The 18,787-nt window shown below is 43.7% G+C and overlaps 1 protein-coding gene and 1 long non-coding RNA gene across 5 annotated transcripts in view; one reads left to right on the top strand and one right to left on the bottom strand.

Annotated features, from left to right (window-relative positions):
- SMC1A (structural maintenance of chromosomes 1A) overlaps window positions 1-2,038 on the top strand; it is a 32,183-nt gene extending 30,145 nt beyond the window's left edge. For 3 of the 4 annotated variants that reach the window (XM_004286292.4, XM_049704579.1, XM_033417460.2), the window contains 3 exons: window positions 638-707; window positions 993-1,103; window positions 1,533-2,038. In XM_004286292.4, the coding sequence (XP_004286340.1) occupies window positions 638-707; window positions 993-1,103; window positions 1,533-1,616 (265 nt within the window). In that variant the 3' untranslated portion in view covers window positions 1,617-2,038. Of the gene's footprint in view, window positions 1-637; window positions 708-992; window positions 1,104-1,532 lie in introns of those variants that run through there. The other variant, XM_033417459.2, reaches the window with a different exon arrangement.
- The window catches only part of LOC125963005 (uncharacterized), a 406,444-nt gene that overhangs the window by 75,378 nt on the left and 312,279 nt on the right, over window positions 1-18,787 (bottom strand). The window lies entirely within an intron of this gene.

Raw genomic sequence — 18,787 nt, 5'->3', positions numbered from 1 at the left:
CATTTCTTGAGGGCTGCTCTGTACCAGACCTTGTTGGGGGATTAGGGACACAGATGAGTCAGACATGGTTTTTGTCTTCGAGGAGCTCATGGTCTACTGGAAGCCAGATGTGTAAACAAACAGTGAGCTAAATGTTGTAACCGGGTGAGCATGTGAGTGGTGGATGCACAGAGGAGAGCCACCAACCCAATCTGGGAAAACCTTTCAATGGCAGCCAACACTTGAGCAGGAAATGCAAAGGATAAGTAGAAGTTAGCCAGAGAGACCAGTAGGCATTCCAAGGCAGAGGGTACAGCATGTGCAGAGGCAGGGAGACATGGTGTGAGTGGGTGGGGTAGACCTCCAGGTAGCTTGGTCAGTATGGCCAGAGCCTAGGACAGCTTTATCTCCCCAGCCAACCTGGAGGCTCCAGAGAGGATCATGTCTTCTGTTCTGTGGGATCCTGGAGCGCAGGGCTGGATGCAAAGGAGGACTCAGTTGGTATATTGGGCTTTAGGGGCTCAGGCAACATTCAGACCTGGGTTTTTTAATCTCTGAAGAAATGGAAGGGGGTGCTGGCCTGTATGATGGGCTCTGGGGCTGTCATGCCCCGCCCCTGCCCCCATCAGTGTCAGCTCACCTACTGGTTCCCTCCCAGCTACAAGCCAGCCCCCTTCTTCGTCCTGGATGAGATAGATGCTGCCCTGGATAACACCAACATTGGCAAGGTGGGTGCAAGGAAAGTGGGGCCCGGGAGGGAGGCCCCCAGGTCGGGGCTGGGTTTCAGGGAACAACTCCTGAGTGCGCCCTAGCCATTCCTGCAGCCTCTTCTCTGTGCCTGGGAGGCTGGGCCCAGGGTCATCCGCACTGTGCTAGTCAGTGGCCTCCTTTCAGCCTCTCTTCCCCCAACCCTCCGCCCCGTACCCCACCCCATCTGCCTCTGGTTCTGACTGGATAAGACAGGGAGTGTTAGGGCTTCAGCCCTGCTAAGTGCTCCATGGCCCCTCCCACAGGTAGCAAATTACATCAAGGAGCAGTCGACTTGCAACTTCCAGGCCATCGTCATTTCTCTCAAGGAGGAGTTCTACACCAAGGCTGAGAGCCTCATTGGAGTCTACCCCGAGGTAGGGCGGTCCTGGCTCAGGAGCCAGCCCCACTCCCTGCCTGACTTCCCAGGGCAGGAAGGGAAGGCTGCAGTGGAGGGGCACAGGGGTGGGGGAGCATAGGGACTCAGGTCCTGAATGGCCATCTGGGCTTGTTGGAGCCCTGCCCTGGAGGCTTAGCCAGCTCAGCTGGGCAGGGCCATTGCATTTGGGGACAGGTGGAAAGGCGAGGCAGAGGCAGCCAGACAGCAGAGAAAAGGAGGAGAGTGCAGAGATAGGCAGGAAAGGCACATGGGACTGAGCACATCCTCTCATACCCAGAGAACCATTGCCTGGGCTTTGGGCAGGTATGTAGGGAGGAGGGTTTGAGGCCCCACAATCCTGGGGCACTTGACCCCTCTTAATTCTCTCCTTACAATTTTATTTTTCTTTTTCTCCCTCCTCCTTCAGCAAGGGGACTGTGTGATCAGCAAAGTCCTGACCTTCGACCTCACCAAGTACCCAGATGCCAACCCCAACCCCAATGAGCAGTAGCAGTAGTTCTGCCCTCCTGCCCGGTCTGGATCCCTAAGTTACGCCTCTCCCAATCTCTGGATATTTGGCTCCCAACCTTTCCCTACCTCCTGTCCCTGTTTGGTATAGTTATGGGATTTAGGCACTGCTGTCAAGCATGAAGAGGAACAGAGGTGATGTTAGTTCTGGAGCAAAAATTCCTGAGCTTCAGGGAGCATCCTGGCCTCTGGAACGAGGTGCTGAGCTGAACTGAGCTGAACAGGGCCATCTGTCCATCCCCCCTTCCGCCACCCTGGACCTTACCCCGTCACCCATAATCATGGATTCCTTGGGCCCCCTGCATTTTGCTTGTGTGTGGTATGTACATGTGTGTATATGTGTCCACATGTGCGCATGTGGGTGTGTTTGCAAAATAATAAAGATATTGGAGACCCATTTTAGAAGGAGCCTAGGCTGAATTTGATTCCAAGAGAGCTTAGTATGACAGCACCCCGGCGCTGGGCATAGTTATTCCAGACCTCAGGATTCAGGCCGTTACGTGAAACCACCCTCATTCACTCATTAATGCTTTCATTCATTTCCTGTGTTCATCAAATACATACTGAACACCCTCTTTGTCAGACTCTATGCTAGGAATACAGAACTGAATCAGACATGATCTCTACCCTCCTACTAAGGAGATGCTAGTGGGTTCATGAGTTCCTGTGGTTAGCTGAATCATGTATAGGTGCTTTGAATTTGAGAAGAGGATGATCAGCTCCAGGCTTCCTGGAGGTCACATTTGAGCTGGACCTTGACAAGTTGGTAGGATTTGGTTGGGTGCTAGGAGCAGAGCCTAGGCTCTAGGGACAGTTCTAGTCCCATTTTTTTATCACTTACTAGCTTGACACTGGGCAAGTCATTTGACCTTTCTGTGCCTGTTTCCTCAACTGTAAAATGGGGCTAACAGTATTTACCTACCTCGTAGGATTTAATGATGTCAAACTCCTCACTGGAGGCCTTATCCCTGCTTGGAGCCCACTAGGTGCCAACCCCTCAGAATCCAAGCCTTCTCATGCCTAACCCCTGAGGGCTTCTGATCCCAGTTGTTAGGGACAGAAGGAGCCTCCAAATCTGGGAAGTGTTGAATGCCCTGGTTATTGGGAAAGTTCCAGGGCATTGATGGGGTTTACCTGGTAAGTGGAGGACCTAAGGAACCCTATCGCTTCAATCATGTATGATAACTGGGTGCCTAAGCCCTAACCTGGGTTGTGAGGAAGTAGGGGAGAGGTAGCCTGGGCCGCATCCTGGCTGTGTGTAATGTTCCTTCTGGGAACTAACCGCATTAGTTGCAGGCACTGTGCAGAGGCAGTGCAGTCTGCTGCCATGAGGTCGGTCTTTGCTTGTTCATGTATACTGTCAGACCATCACCTTGTCCGATCTGTATATTACATTTTTTCTTTTTAAAAGTTAAATCAGTTCTAATTATCCAAGTAATGCATGAATCCATTTTCTTTTTAAGAAATTAGATTGTTGCAAATAAAGCTAACTTCATTCGACTACCATTCCCCCTCCCCCTCTCAATTCCTATAATGTCTGTTGTACATCCATCTTGACTTTGTTTTAAGACTTTTACGTATGAATTCATTGAAAATACTGTGTTTAATGCAGATGGTATATTGAATCATTCTGCAGTTTTCTTTCTTAGCAATGTTTTTGAGATATATGCATGTTGCTAAATGTAGATGCAGTTCATCCTTAGTAATTGTTATGTAAATTGCCATGAGGTGACTCTGCCACATTTTATTTACCTATTTCTCGTGTGATAGACAGTAAGACTTCTGTTTTTGCTGTTATAAGGATACTACGCAGGAGCATCGTGTGTGCGTGTGTGAAAATTTACCTAGGGTTGATTCCTACAAGTTGAATTACAGAATCGTAGGTTATTTATATTTTTGTTTTTAATAGATACTTCCAAATTGCCTTTCTGTACTGTTTACTCAGTACTTTTCTTGAGGTTGTCTTGGGTCTAATATCGTTATCTACTTCATTTCATCCTGAGTAGTGATAACCGTGAAACCATGGGTGAGATGTGCTAATAAGTATGTATTTTCTAATACATATTAAAAGGGATAGCTATCAAAACAAAATAAATTTGTCTGTGTTCAACCAAAGAAGTCACATACCACTAGTGGTCTGTGTGCTGTAATTTGGGAAATGCTGGCATATGTGGAACAGCACAACTGGGGAGTCACCCTGGTTCAAATACTAGCTGTAGAAACTTGAACCTGTTAGTTCACCTCCTTGAGCCTCAGTTTCCTAATGTAGGAAAGCAGATAATATACACCTACCTTGCAGTGGTGTAAGGAAGATGAAATGAAATATATCTGAAGCAATTTGGCTGGCATGTAGATTATCACAGGACTTTAAAGGTAGCGATTGCTGGGCTTCCCTGGTGGCGCAGTGGTTGAGAGTCTGCCTGCCAATGCAGGGGACACGGGTTCGAGCCCTGGTCTGGGAAGATCCCACATGCCGCAGAGCAACTGGGCCCGTGAGCCACAACTACTGAGCCTGCGCATCTGGAGCCTGTGCTCCGCAACAAGAGAGGCCGCGATAGCGAGAGGCCCGCACACCGCGATGAAGAGTGGACACTGCTCGCTGCAACTAGAGAAAGCCCTCACACAGAAACGAGGACCCGACACAGCCAAAAATTAATTAATTAATTAATTAATTTTAAAAAAAGATTGCTATTCTTCCCACTTTGCAGATGAGGAGACTGAGGCCCAGCAAGGTTAAATCACCCAGCTACCAGATAACAGTGAGGGTTTGAACCCACACCCTCCAATTCAGTCTTGAGCTTTCTCCCCTCTAAGGGTGGTTATCAACCTTACCTGCGAAGCTTTTTCCTTTTCCTTTTTTTTTGGTTGCACCACGCAGCTAGCAGGATCTCAGTTCTCTGACCAGAGATTGAACCCGGGCCATGGTAGTGAAAGCCTGGAATCCTAACCACTAGGCCACCAGGGAACTCCCTCTTTTTCCTTTTTAAAAATCAAAGCAATATATACACCAGTTAGAAAATAAAATAGTACAGAAGGGCTTATAATGAAAAGCAGCAGTTCCCTGCTGCACCCCCATGTCCAAAGGATGTGGAGCTCCTTGCTCTGGTCCCACCCCTGGAAATCTAATTCAGTAGGTGTGGATGATAATCTGAGTAACTAATCCCTATCTCACGAGGTAGAAAGCATTACATGAGATGCCTTAGGATAAGACCCTGGCACATAGGAACAGAAGTGCTCCAAAAGATTTAAATCCTGAGGATCAGAGAGGTGAGATGACTTGTCTGAGATTCCAGTGGTTCGCTGGCAGAGCCTAGACTTCCACTGGGATCTCCTCTGTGCTTGCCCAGTGCTTTCCCTTGTGCCACACCACCTCCTATCATCACAAGGCAACACGTGCTCAGTGCAGGCTGTGCCCAGAGAAGAGCAGACACCATGGTGTGTTTCCAAGAGCCAGCTGGATCTAAGTAGAATCCCTAGGGCTAGTTGGAGGACACTTGGTTGACTCCCTTATGTTCTGGACCCGGTAGCCTTAGTCTCGGGACACAAACATGAGTCAAATCTTTCTCCTGTCTTTGAGGAACTCACTGTCTAGTTGGGGAGGCAATTCATAAAGCAGTGTGATCAGTGCTCTGACAGGAGCATGGATAAAGGAGGGGCATCTAGCTTAGGTAGAGGTTCAGGGAAGACGTCCTCTAGTCTAGGAAGTGACACCTGAGCTGACTCTTGGGGGACTGGCAGGAATTAGCCAGTTGAGGAGGAAGTGGAAGGAGTTTCCAGTTAGAACAGTATGCACGAAGACCTGAAGGCAAGAAACATCCTAGCAATTCAGAAATACGGAAGCATAAGGTTTCCTGGGCTGGGGAAAAGCAGCAGGAAATGAAGCTAGAGAGGTAGTCAGGAACCAGATTTGAAGAGGGTCGTAAGAGCCTGGCTACAGAGCAGATTTACCTCGTAGGACAGTGTGGTTCTCAAACTGGCTGTGCATCTTGGGGCATCCTGGGCCCCAACTTCTAAAAATTCAATTTCCATAATTGGAGTGGGGGCCTTAGGATCTGGAGTGCTTATAGAGGTCTGCACACAACTCCAGGGTGCAGCCAGGTTTGGGGATTGTGGGTTGGAAACAGCAGGGGAGCCGTGGAATAGTTTTAAGCAGAGGAGACTCCAGATAAGATGTGATTTTAACAAACCCCTTTCTGGCCAGCCAGTGTGGAAATAGATTAGGTTAGATGCTCAAGCTGTATGCTCCCATGCCTGTAGTTTCCTTGTTCAATTCTCACACTTTTATATTTGCTTGTTTTGTCTCTCTGAATAAGCTGTAAGCACCACAAGGGTCAGCCTGGGGTTATCCTGCTACTGGTATATCCCCAGCAAAAAGCACAGTGCGTGACCCCAAACAGGCACCTAATAAATAGTTTTTGAATGAATGAATGCATTTGTGAGGGAGAGAGGGGAGACATTAGTTAGGGAACAGTTGAAAATACTAGGCCCACTCAAGGGCAAGGGCAGTGGGAATGGATTGGAGATGAGCTGTTAAAGGAAGATGATGAAGCAGACTTGGTGACTGATTATTGGATGTGGAGGGTGACTGAGAGGATAGAATGAATACTCGTTAATAGCCAAGATTCCTACCCTATCTCAGTCATTCTTCTTCCTTACCCATCTGACTCAGAATCTCCTTCCAGCCTCCTCAGCAACTGGAATTCCTCAAGTTAGGTAAACATTCTTTGTGTGCTGTGTGGTCTCCCCCCGCCCCCCCCCCCCGCCATTGATTCATTCATCAAGTTCAATAAATCTTGGCTAAGCACCTCCTGTGCTTTTCCAAGCCAGGACTCTGACTCCCTCTTTCCTACCTCAGATGTTTTTGTGGGCTTCCCCAGATAAGACTTATATCCCTTATACAGTAACCTAAAGGGAGATACCCAGATGTCAGACCTGTAAGTGAATTTAGGATTTTGTCTAACCCCTTCCTGAGGCTCTCAGAGGGGAGGGAACTTGCCCAAGGCCCCTCTACTAGGAAGTGTTGGAGCCAGAACTGGAACCTAAGTTCCCTTTCCACATTGCCCCTAGAGCCTTGATTTCTCCCATTGCAGATCAGGACAGGGAGAGGAGGCCATGGAGAAGGTGGGACTTAGGTTGGCCTTGAAGGTCGATGTACTGGACAGCCCAAGAAGCAGCTTGCCAATTACACTGCCCCCTTCTGGAAGCCCTCAGCAGACCTGCCATGCCCACAGTCCCTTCTAAGGGGTTTCTTAAGCATGAGTTGCCATGTTCTGTACCATGTGACCTCACAGTCCTGGCCACAGATGGTTAAGTTGGGGTAGTATCTTACTCAAGGACAGCCAGTCTCTAAGCTGGCCAGTGGCCTACTAGGTGGACTGATGTAAGAACTCTGCCTCCTAGTGATGGGCTGTATCGGATGGCAAATATATGAAACAATCAGATGCTTTTTCAGGGAGGTTGAATGTGAGGCATTCAGAAGAAGTGAACAGTTAATTAGAATTTATCAAGGCAGGAGTGGTGGTGGATGAAGGGTGTCAGAAACTGAACAGTGAAAGCAAGGAGAAAGCTGCAGAAATAATGAGACATCATTAGAATGTGGGGCCACAGGTAGCAGAAGCCATGAAGCAGCAAGACAATGGGTCAAAAGGGCACAAGCCATGAAGCAATAGGAGCCACGATGTAGCAGTAGCCATGAGGAACAGAAATCATGAGACAAAACCCTGAATCTGTGAGATTAACGAAGCAGCATACGGCTTGAACAGACAAGATCCATGAGGCAGCAGAAGCGATGAGACTGCAAGAGCCACAAGGTAGCTGCAACCACGTGGCAGCAAGGCATCAGGAATCAAAGAGGCAGCAGGATAGACAAGGCAAGCAGAAATTATAGCACATAGAAGCCCTGGATTAATTGGAACTGAAGCCCCAGAAGCCAGGAAGCTGTAGGAGCCAGGAGGCCCAGAAGCTTTGAGGCCCTGAAGGCCATGGGCTAGGGAGGAGGGGAGCAGAGAAAAGGTAGTCAGTAGCAGTAGGAGGAGTATAAATACTGCCAGAAAGAAGTTGAGTCACCATTTTGGGAAGCACTAGAGAAGGGAGCAACAGATGCCTGCAGCTGAGGGGGTGACAAGATAAGCCAGGCTCTAGAGCTGCTTTGGATCATGAACCATTTTCAAGTTTCTGTTCTGTGAGGCTGCCTGTGTAGCTGTTTTTGTCTTCCTTATTTCCCTGTGAATGCTTCAATAAATCTCCATCACTAACCTGAGTGTGTCTGTTCCTTGTAATCTAAAAGAGGTTAACTCTGTGGCGTGCACTTTAGATGGGTGAAAAGCAGGGCAGAAGGTCTTCCAGGTGGGTTTGAACCGAGACACAGAGGTGGGAATTTATTCATTCTTCTCTCATACCCTCACTGGCACAGGCACTTTTCAATCATTTACTCATTGGCTTCTTTTTCTCATTCATTCATCTGGTCATCATTCATTTATTCACTTATTCATGTATAACTCATTCATTCACTTATTAACTTATTCATTCATGCATTAATATAAGCATTTGCTCATTTCTTTCCAGTATTCACTCGGTCATAACTTTTTCATCCATTTGTTCAGCAAGCATACATTGAGTTCCTGCTGCATGTCAGGCCCTGTGCTTGGTTCTGGAGATGAGATATACTCCCTGAACTCCAGGAAGTCACAGTTTACCTGGAGACTCACATAAGTAAGCAGATAAGTGCACCAACTGTGACAAATGATCTAACAGAAGTCTAGATGAGGCAGAGTAGAGAATATAAGACCATCGGATTGTTCTTCCTTAGGGTGGGGTGGGATGGAGGGAGTAATCAGGAAAGCCTTTATAGAGAAGGGGGTACTTGAACTGAGTCTTGAAGGAAGAGAGGCTGTTTACCATGGAGAAATGGGGGAAAGAATATTCCAAGCAGAAGAGCTGCCTAAGCAAAATTACATAAAGAGTGTGAAAGCACATGGATTTTGGGGGGAGCAGTGGAAGAAATGGTGGAAGCCAGGGAGTCAAGCTTAGCTTTGATTCTATGGGCAATGGGAAGCCATAGAAGGGTTTGAAGCAGGGAAGTGACAGAGTCAGATTGGTATTTTAGGAAGACCACTCTGATAGCTGCTTTGAAGGATGGTGGGGGCATGAAACATTGACCTGAATAACATACTTGAAGAAACAACATGTAAGTGTCATAACTAGAGGCATGAATGAAGACTCGGGAGTCACCGAGGAGGAAGGAAGTTCTGCCAGGGGACTAAGGAAGACTTTTTGGAGGAGGTAGAATTTGAGCTGAGCCTTGAAGAATAAGGAAGACTCCAACTACTGGAGATAAGGAGTAATTTTTTTTCCAAGCAAGGAGATGAGCATAAGTATGGCAAGCTTGGGCTAACGAATATTCAAGTTTGACTGCAGTAGAGCTACATTTAAGGGAGAGGCAGGAAGGGAGACTGCAAGGTTTCTCAAATATTTGTAAATTCTGCTGCCATTAGGTCTGCAGGGACAAGGGAATTTGCGGGGAGGGAGTAAGTGGTGGGGAGGAGTGTCCTTTTTCTGCTTTTAAAAATTAATTTTAAATACACTTTCATTTTAAAATAGAAGTAATGCATGCACGTTGTTCAGAAAACAAATCAATAAACTCAAATTAGTACAAAAGGAAATGAAAAGAGTCTACTGACCCACACATCCCCACCACCGTTCTACCACCTTTAGTTATTAGCAACCACTTTTAGTTATTTCTTCTGATTTTTATCTCCATATCTAAATACTATGCCATGTGATTTGTCTTTTATCAGTTTCAGGCATTACCCATTGATGTCCTGCTATGACAGATGAGGATTTAGATAATTTACACCAAGTTCAACTCTTGTCCTTCCTGCTTCTAATATAATTTAGTTTCTCTATTAGATACTTTTCTGAATTTAAGCAACATTGTGATTCCTTGTTCCATGAGACAATTTTTCTTGACCAGAATTTTGTTAGCTGAGAATATCTTTTCGCTTTCTTCCCCACAGTTCAACCTCTCAACTTCTGTCATCTGGTCTTTTATGTGTCAAAGTTGGTAACATTGAATTCTGTTCTGTAAACATGATTAAGGCTTTTTCTGTGTGTTTTGTCTACAGTTTAATAGTTTGATTCTAAAAGTTTAAAAGCAATAAGCAGTTATTATATTAATATGACTGTTCATTGCAGAGCCAATTATGTACTTTTTAAAAATAAATTTATATTTTTTTATTTTTGGTTGCATTGGGTCTTCATTGCTGTGCGCGGGCTTTCTCTAGTTGTGGCGAGCGGGGGCTACTCTTTGTTGTGGTGCGTGGGCTTCTCATTGCGGTGGCTTCTCTTGTTGAGGAGCATGGGCTTTAGGTGCACAGGCTTCAGTAGTTGTGGCTTGCAGGCTCTAGAGCGCAGGCTCAGTAGTTGTGGTGCGTGGGCTTAGTTGCTCCGCGGCATGTGGGATCTTCCCGAACCAGGGCTCAAACCTGTGTCCCCTGCAATGGCAGGTGGATTCTTAACCACTGCACCACCAGGGAAGTCCCAATTATGTACTTTTATAATTTTTTCCTTGTAGCAGTTTTTCATTTTTCCTGAAGTTTCTAATTCTTTGCTTCTCTTTCACTATTTTACTTTTTCATATATTCCATTTTTTTCTTTCCCAAAATCTCTATCACATTAAGTACATCAAGTCCACCCCCCCACCAAAAAAGAAAAAGACCTTCTTCTTGGAGCCCTCCATCTCCTTTCTCAAATCTGTACTAGTTGCTCTCTAGGCCTGATGCATGGCTGTCATTTTGAGACTTTCCTTCACAGCTTTCCTTGGTTATATCTACTGTTTACTGGTTCCCAGGGTTTTTGTTTTGTTTATTTTTTCCATTGTTTTGATAGTATACATCCTCAAGTAACTTTCTCAAAAAAGGTTGTGTCGGGGGTAGACTTCCTGGGTCTTTGCATATCTGAAAATATCCATATTCCATTCTTATACTCGGCAGAAGTTTGTTTTGGGTTTTTTTGTTTGTTTTTTGGGTTTTTTTGGCCATGCAGCATGCAGGATCATAGTTCCCTGACCAGGGATCAAACCCATGCCCCCTGCAGTGGAAGCATAGAGTCTTAACCACTGGACCACCAGGGATGTCCCCTAAAGTTTGAGGTTCAACATCATTTTCCCATAGAACTTTGAAGGCGTTGCTCCACTTTCCTCTAACATCCAATTTTGAGGATAAGAAGCCTAATATTAGTCTGAGTCTAATTGCTTTTACATAGTTCTACCCATCTCTATTTCTTCTCTCCTGGGATCTCAGTGACATGAATGTTATATTTTTTCTTATACTGTCACAGGTCCCTGAGTCTGTTCACTTTTTTCCCAGTCTATTTTCTCTCTGTTTTCTAGATTGGGTAATTTCTATTTTTCTATATTCAAGTTAACTGATTCTTTCCTCTGTCCCCTACATTTTGCTGTTAGCCCATCCATTGAGGTTTTTGTTTGGGTTATTGTATTTTTCAGTTCTAAAATTTCCATTTGATTCTTCTTTATATCTTCTATTTTTTTGTTGACAGTTTCTGTTTTTCCACTTGTTTTAAGCATATTCCTAATTGTACATTGAGGCATTTTTATGATGTCTCCTTAAAAACCCTTGTCAGATGATTTTTAACATCTCTGTCATCTTGGTGTTGGAGTCTACTGAGTGTCTTTTCTCATTCAAGTTGAGATTTTCTTGGTTCTTGATAACATAAGTGATTTTCTATTGAAGCCTGGGCACTTTGGGTATGGTGTTAAATACGGGGATTTTTAAAAAAAAATAAATTGATTTATTTATTTAGTTTTGGCTGCATTGGGTCTTCATTGCTGCACTCAGGCTTTCTCTAGTTGTGGCGATCGGGGGCTACTCTTCGTTGCGGTGCACAGGCTTCTCATTGCAGTGGCTTCTCTTGTTGAGGAGCACGGACTCTAGGCACACCGGCTTCAGTAGTTGTGGCGCGCGGGCTCAGTAGTTGTGGCTCGCGGGCTCTAGAGCACAGGCTTAGTAGTTAGTGGCGCATGGGCTTAGTTGCTCCATGGCATGTGGAATCTTCCTGGACCAGGGATCGAACCCATGTCCCCTGCATTGGCAGGCAGATTCTTAACCATTGTGCCACCAGGGAAGTCCAATACGAGGATTATTTAATTGTTTTAGCTTGTCTCCTTAGACACTGTTCCAGCAGTGAAAGAGGGGACGCTGCCTTGTTACTACCAGATGGGCATAGAAGTCCAGGATCCTCACTCAATCTCTGTTCACACCCCAGAAGGAGGGTTTCCTCATGATTCTTGGGTGAGGGTGGTAGTTCTGGCTCCCCACACAGCCTTCTCTGACAGCACCCCAGTGAGAAGGGGGAAGAGTTATTCTTTATAGCCAGCAAAGGTAGAAGTCTAGGCTCCCCACTTGGCCTTTGCTGGTGGGGCCACAGTTTTTTCTTTTGTGTTTGGCTGGAGTAGAGTGGTTATTATCTAACTGCCATCTTCTCCAGCACCAAGTCTTGGCTATGTGAGGCAAAAAGCAAACCAAGGGAACTCACTACCATGTTGCTCCTCTGCTACTGAGGTCCCCAGGAGGTTTGCCTTCTCTCCACCTCTCAGTCTTCTTATGTTTATATGTAATATCCCAGAATTTTAGCTGTGCTTGGGGAGAAGAATAGGGAAAAGTACTTTTACTCCAGCCACTCCCCCACACACCTTTAAATAGTTATTTTTTTAAAACTGTATTCTTGGTGTCCTAAAATTTCTTAATTATGTGTTTAAGTTTGGGGATTTGTCATTCATTGTGATGGTCATTGGTTAGGTCCCTTCATTTTGAAGTTCTTTAACTCCGGGAATTCTCTTATATTATTTCTTTGATACATTCCTCTTTTCTGTTTTTGTTTTTGTTATTGTTGTTGTTCTCTCCTGGAACTCCTTGAAGTTGGATGTTAGACCTTCTGAACTGATCTTTTGTATTTTTATCTGTTCTCTCAACTGCTGCCACACTTCCCGCTCCCTCCCTCTCCCTTCCATTCCTAGTTCTCTCTCTCTCCCTTTTGTTTACTTTCTGGAAGAAGATTTAACTTTATTTTCCAACTCTTCTATTAACATTCCTTTTCATTTTGCCAATCACATTTTAAAATTTCCAAATATCCATTCATGTTATCTTTTCCTTTCTTATAGCATCCTGTTCTTGTTTAATGGATGCACTATTATCTTGAATCTTTCTGAGAATAATAGAGGTATTTTTATATTTCATTGTGTTCTTTGAAATATTTATTTCCTTTGGGATTTGTTTTCCCTCATTTGTGTATTTTGATCTCTTTCAATTTGTAGTCTTTTCTCAAATACCCAGTGATCTATAGTTGTTTACTCATATTTAAGAATGTAGCAATAAAATTTGATTGGAAGCTCTGTATATGGGGTACAGAGCTAGGTGACTGGTGGCTTACCTTTAGGATGACTGGAGAATAGCTGACTACTATGCTGTGCCAAAATGCAAAGATCTTTTCTCCAAGGTTGTTCAGTTTCCTTAAATAAGAAACCTCTGGTTTTGCCTAATGGGTAGACACCTGGCTGCTGTGAATTGTACACAGGGTGGTGGGTTAACAGTTTGATATACAGCCTTCCAGTTAATCTCCCTGTTTTCAGCCCCACATCTCACTCCCACTCTATACCATACCTGGCATTGTTAAGACCCAAGACACTCCAGGCTTCTACAGAGAAAGATCAACTCCTTCCTCGGTGACATCACCTCCATGCATACTCCAGGCTGTGGCTTCCTCCACCATGCTTCATCAGTCACCATTTCTCCATTTACTTCCTATCTTCCAGACATTTGTTGGAATCTCTCTTTTGCTGATGGACCTGCTCCTGATGGACATTCTCTTCATCATTGTGTTTTTATACTTTTTTAAAATTCCTTTGCTATCATTTTAGCAAGGTTTCAGGTGGGAGTGGAGATAAACATGTGGTAAGTCTACTATCTTGTCCTGGAAATCTACTAGTCTACTTATAACTGCTTATTTTTTACTTTTCTGATAATAATCTTCATATCTCTAAATAATATACAATTTTTTCTATTTATCAACTTATCACTTTCAGACATTATCTGTTGACTTCCTGCTTATTAATACCACCCAACTGCCCTCCTCCAATGCCCCAATATAAACATATCACTAGTTATATATCCTCTATTTCTTACCTTTGTACCTTTAAGTAATAGACTTATATTCCCTCTTTCAATCTATCAACATTTATACTTTTACTTCTATATTAACAAGATTAATAATATTTACATTCTGTTCTATAACCAAAATTAAGTCATCCATACTTTGCTGACAGGTCATTCTAAAAGCTTAAAGTCAATAAAATGTTTATGTTATTATGACTATGTAAATGTTGTTCCTAATGCTCCAATCAGTGTACTTGGATTACATTTCTTTTCTTATACAATTTTTTTTCCTGGAGTTTCTAATTGCTTTTCTGTTTTCCTTGCATTGTCTGACTTTATCTCCTTCTTAAGTTGTTCCAAATTCTTAAGGAAAGTATAAAATCGTTTGAATCCCCTTTTTTCCCAGATACCTCCCTCCTGGAGCCCTCCGTCTTCTGCTCCAATTTGGACTTATTGCTCTATAGGCCTGCAGCACAACTGTCATCCTGGGACGTCCCTTCATTACTCTTCTGGGTTGGACCCAATCTTTCCTGGACCCCATATCTTCCTCTTTCTTAGTTTACTCCTTTGTAGTGGACTTTGTAGTTGTTCTCCAATATCCATTCCTCTCCTCCCCCATTGTACAACAACTATGCAGTTTGAGTGAGACTGACCCCATTGCCAGCTCTAGGTATAGAACTTTATGGATAATCTCTCTCTCCCCTTTGCCACAGTGATGATTGGTTCAGAGATGATCCAGTCACAATGAAGCTTTTGTTCAGTTTTTGAGGGAAGAGGTAGCCTGTCTTCCCTTGGACATGAACAAAGAAGCGTAGCCTGGTCGCTGCTGTTAACCGTCTTGTGAACATGTGGAAGGCCTACCTGAGGATGGAGCTGACAAATGGAGAAGGCACAGCCAAGAGAATTACAGGGAAATGGAACCATATTCCTGATCATACCAGGCCTGAAGTCTTCCCTGCCTATGGGCTTGTCGGTTAAGCGAGCCAATAAATTGCTTGTGTTATTTAAACCAGTTTGAGTTGGGTTTTATATCACCTGCACCAGAAACCATTATAACTTATACTTGCTGGTCTCACCCTTCAGAGAAGGAATGAGTGCATTTTTTGGTTATATGAGGCACTATATTGTGAAAGCGTTTTTTTAGAGTAAGTCTGGGAAGAAGGGTATATGTGGATGTTGGCCAACCAAAGGAGTGAACTCTGTTGACTGCCTAGTATCTAAATCTCCATCCTGATTGGGGGGATTCCCCATCGTGTGAGTCTCGGTGGAAGGCAGGCCCCCACTTCCTCTATGGAAACTGAAGGTGGTCAGATTTCCTTTCCCTGCCCACCAGGCAGCAAGGGCTGAATACTCTGTTCATGGCTTTGAATCCAGAGTAAGCAACACAAAGGAGACAGAAATATACAAGATTAACAGGTAGATGACAGATTAGGAGAATATATCTGCAATGAGCAAAACTGACAAAAGATTAATAACTAGAAAAAGAAGATAGTAAACTCAATAGGAAAATAGGCAAAGGATATGAAGAGTAACAGAATGAGAAACTTGAATTTACCCAAGAGGAAACTTGAATATATTAAAAGATTTTCAACTCTCTTAATAATTAAAGAAATGAAAATTAAAATAACATTGAGAAATCAATAAAAGGATGGCAACATGTAGAAAGTCAGATATTATCAAGTGCTGATGAGGATGTGAGGAAAAGGAAAAGTGTGGGTGGGAGTGTAAACTGGTACAGGTATTCCAGAGACTAAGTTGGCAGTACCTCCTGAAATTCAGTAGGTGTATACCCTACGACCCAGCAATTGCACTCCTGGGTATATACTCCAGAGAATTCTTACACAGGTCATTAAGGAAATATAGTTGAGGTGGTTTTTTGCAGCACTGTTTGTGATAGTGAAGAATTGGAAGCAACCCAGGTGACCATCACGTGTGACTGGATAAGCAAATTGATATATTCATAAGATGGAATATATAAAACAGTAAAAAGAAAATAGCTAAATTTACATATAGTCACATAGATAGGTCTCCAAAACCTAGTGTTGAATGGAAAAGGTGAAAAAGAGAATGAGACTTACAGCATAATACCATCTGTGTAAATGTAAAACAACACTGTATAATATGATGGCTGTGCATATATCTAAGGAGATCTGTGGAAGATGGATTGGAAGTGTATATACATGACAAACACTGGAGTTGTTCACTGAGGTGGGCAGGAGAGTGGGAGTTGGGGTGGGGTGGGGACTGACAGGGAAAAATAATACTACAATGAAATCAAGCAAAAAAGGGGCCTTGAATGGACTGATGAAAATAATGTGCCATGGACTGAAGAGCATGATTAACACAATGCTGAAGGTGACCACAAATAAATGAGAACAGACAGAAAGATGATTAGAGTTCATCTTCAATGGCATGTGATGCTGGGGTCACGTCCAGGGGTCACAGCAGTGGGGCTAGCAGTGACAGTAGCAGCATTCAAACCCAGCTGTCCCCCCAGCATGGCCTTAGTTGTGGCTTCTCCTGCCCGATTCTCCAGACTTCTGTGAGCTACAATAATGACCTCGCAATAAATCCCTTTTCTGCTCTAGTTAACTAGAGTCAGCTTCTCTTACTTGCATCCAACAATCCTGACTGATACGTCACATATTTTGTTGGAGAACATCCTCAAGTAACTTCCTAGGAAGGTAAATTTTGGGGTCTTTGCATGTCTGAAAATGTAGCATTATTTTACCTTTATATTTGAATGATAGTTTGTCTTTAGAATTCTACGTTAAAAATATTTTTCCTCTGAATGTTGCACATATTGCTTTTAGCATGTAGTGTTGCTGATTAGAAGCTGGGTTCTAATTTTTTGTTGGCGACCTGTTTTCCCTACCTCTGGAAGCTTACATTTTTTTCCCTTCATACTTAAGTGTTTTGAAATATCACGATGAGCCCAAAAGTGTGTTTTTTCCTCATCTGTTTTACTGGGCACCTGGTGGTTGGGCCTTTTCAATCTGAAGACTCAGGTCCACCTCCTCTAAGAAATCACTGTTTTATTTCTTTGCAAATTTTCTCTCCTCTATTTTCTCTGTTCCCTTTCTAGACCTCTTGTTAGTTGGATTTTGACCTCCTGGGTGATTGTCTTTTTATTTTCTCTCATATTTTCCATATCTTTGCCTTTTTGTTCTGCATTCTGGGACATTTTCTTGACTTTATCTTCTATTGAAGATTTTTATTTTTGGCAGTCATTTAAAATTTCTAAGCACTCTTTCTTATGCTCCAAAGATGCCTTTTTCATAGCATCGTTTTGTTTTGTTTTGTTTTTTAATGGATGCAATATCTTCTCTGTATGTGTGCTTAATAGAATTTTACAGGAGTCTTGGGGATAACAGATGATAATTACCAGGCCACAAAGGAAAACTGTAAATGGATACCAGATATTACCTCTCCACAAGAATGTCACCCACGCTCCTCTGAAAGGGACCGCTTATTGGCTGTCCCTCTCCTTAGCCCCCTAGCCTGATATCATGTGTGGGAAAGATTATTATCCACCAACTGGATGGTTTTTGGCCATATGCTCCCTACCTGGAGGCCAGATCTCCAGCTCTCACCTTGACATCAGAGAGAGGAGGTCACTGTTCTGTTCCCCACTCCCAGGCCAACTGTATTTCCTGCACCAGCACGACACTGCCCATATCCATTTTCTTTCTGGGATATTCTCACACCTACTTCCCACAGTGGTGACCTGGTCCCTGTGTCCTACACAAGGCAATCACAGTAGTCAGCAGCACATTTCATAGGGTGGATTGTCTTTAATGTTAAATAGCAATATATGTTGTGGAAACAATAATCCAGACTAGTTCCTTTTTATGGTCCGTCCTCCAATAGGAGCCAACAGCAATCCAAGCCTGCACATTTTTTGATGGTCCAAACTGCGTATCTCCTGTGAGCAAAAGCCTGGGCAAAAATATGCATGCACTTCTCTCAGGAACAAAAAATAATTTGCAGGGACAGTTCGGTCCAAGCCCATGAATAGGACAAAAAGAAAAAATAAAAAAGAGAAACGAACTCAGTACAAGCATAATACTGTTGTAGTACACCCAAATTATGTCACTGCTCAGGACGTTTAACATTTGTATCACAGTAGGTAACATTTGCTGAGTGCTTACTCTGAACCAGGCACTTGGATTACCTTCATTCCCTAAAGAAGAAAAGTGAGGCTCCCAGGTGTCAATTGCCCAGGGTCACAAAGCCAATAAAACAGCAGACAGGAAATTGCACCAGGACTGTCTAACCACAGTCAACCCATGTGACTGCTACACAGTGCTGTACTGGTTTCCAGCAGCCACATTCAGGTTAATAGTGATGGCACAATTTTCTGTAAGATCAGTGTGTGGATACCCGAGATTCCTTAGCCCAATAAAGACCCAATTCTGGTTAGTTTGCTTCTAAGGTGAATGGATGTCCTTTTCTCTGGAAACAGAAAACTGCCACCAGTTTTTATTTTTAAAATGTTTTTCTTTCATAGAAACCATAGCACTTTATTTCTAAGTTTTTACTTTTCATCAAAGTAAGACTTGCGCATAGTTGAAAAATAAAAATGTTCTAAAGAGCTCATAATAAACCCCAGCAATATCCTGTCCCACTCCTTCCCACTGCAAGTCCTGCTCCCTAGAGGCAAGAACTTTATTTTGTCAGTCTTTGGCTTTTTCTTCTGTCACTTACTACTCCAAAACCCCCTTCTCCCTTGCCATCTCCCACTCAGAGGCTGAAGAGTCAGATACTTTCTTAGCCCCCCTTGAAGCTAGAGATGGCTATGTGTTCCAGTTATGGCCCTCAGATGTTTGCTGGGGCCTTCTGAAAGGCTTTTGTTTTCCTGAGACACACATATCTGACAATGTCGCCTTCCTTCTTCTTTGTGCCTTGAATATAGCTGTGCTGCCTGGAGCTGTGACAGAAATCTTGTGATCATGAGGGGATGAACATGAGGATGTAGACTCCACAC

The sequence above is a fragment of the Orcinus orca genome, chromosome X (genome assembly GCF_937001465.1).
Source record: "Orcinus orca chromosome X, mOrcOrc1.1, whole genome shotgun sequence".
Taxonomy (NCBI): domain Eukaryota; kingdom Metazoa; phylum Chordata; class Mammalia; order Artiodactyla; family Delphinidae; genus Orcinus; species Orcinus orca.
This window is presented reverse-complemented; position numbering and strand designations above follow the sequence as displayed.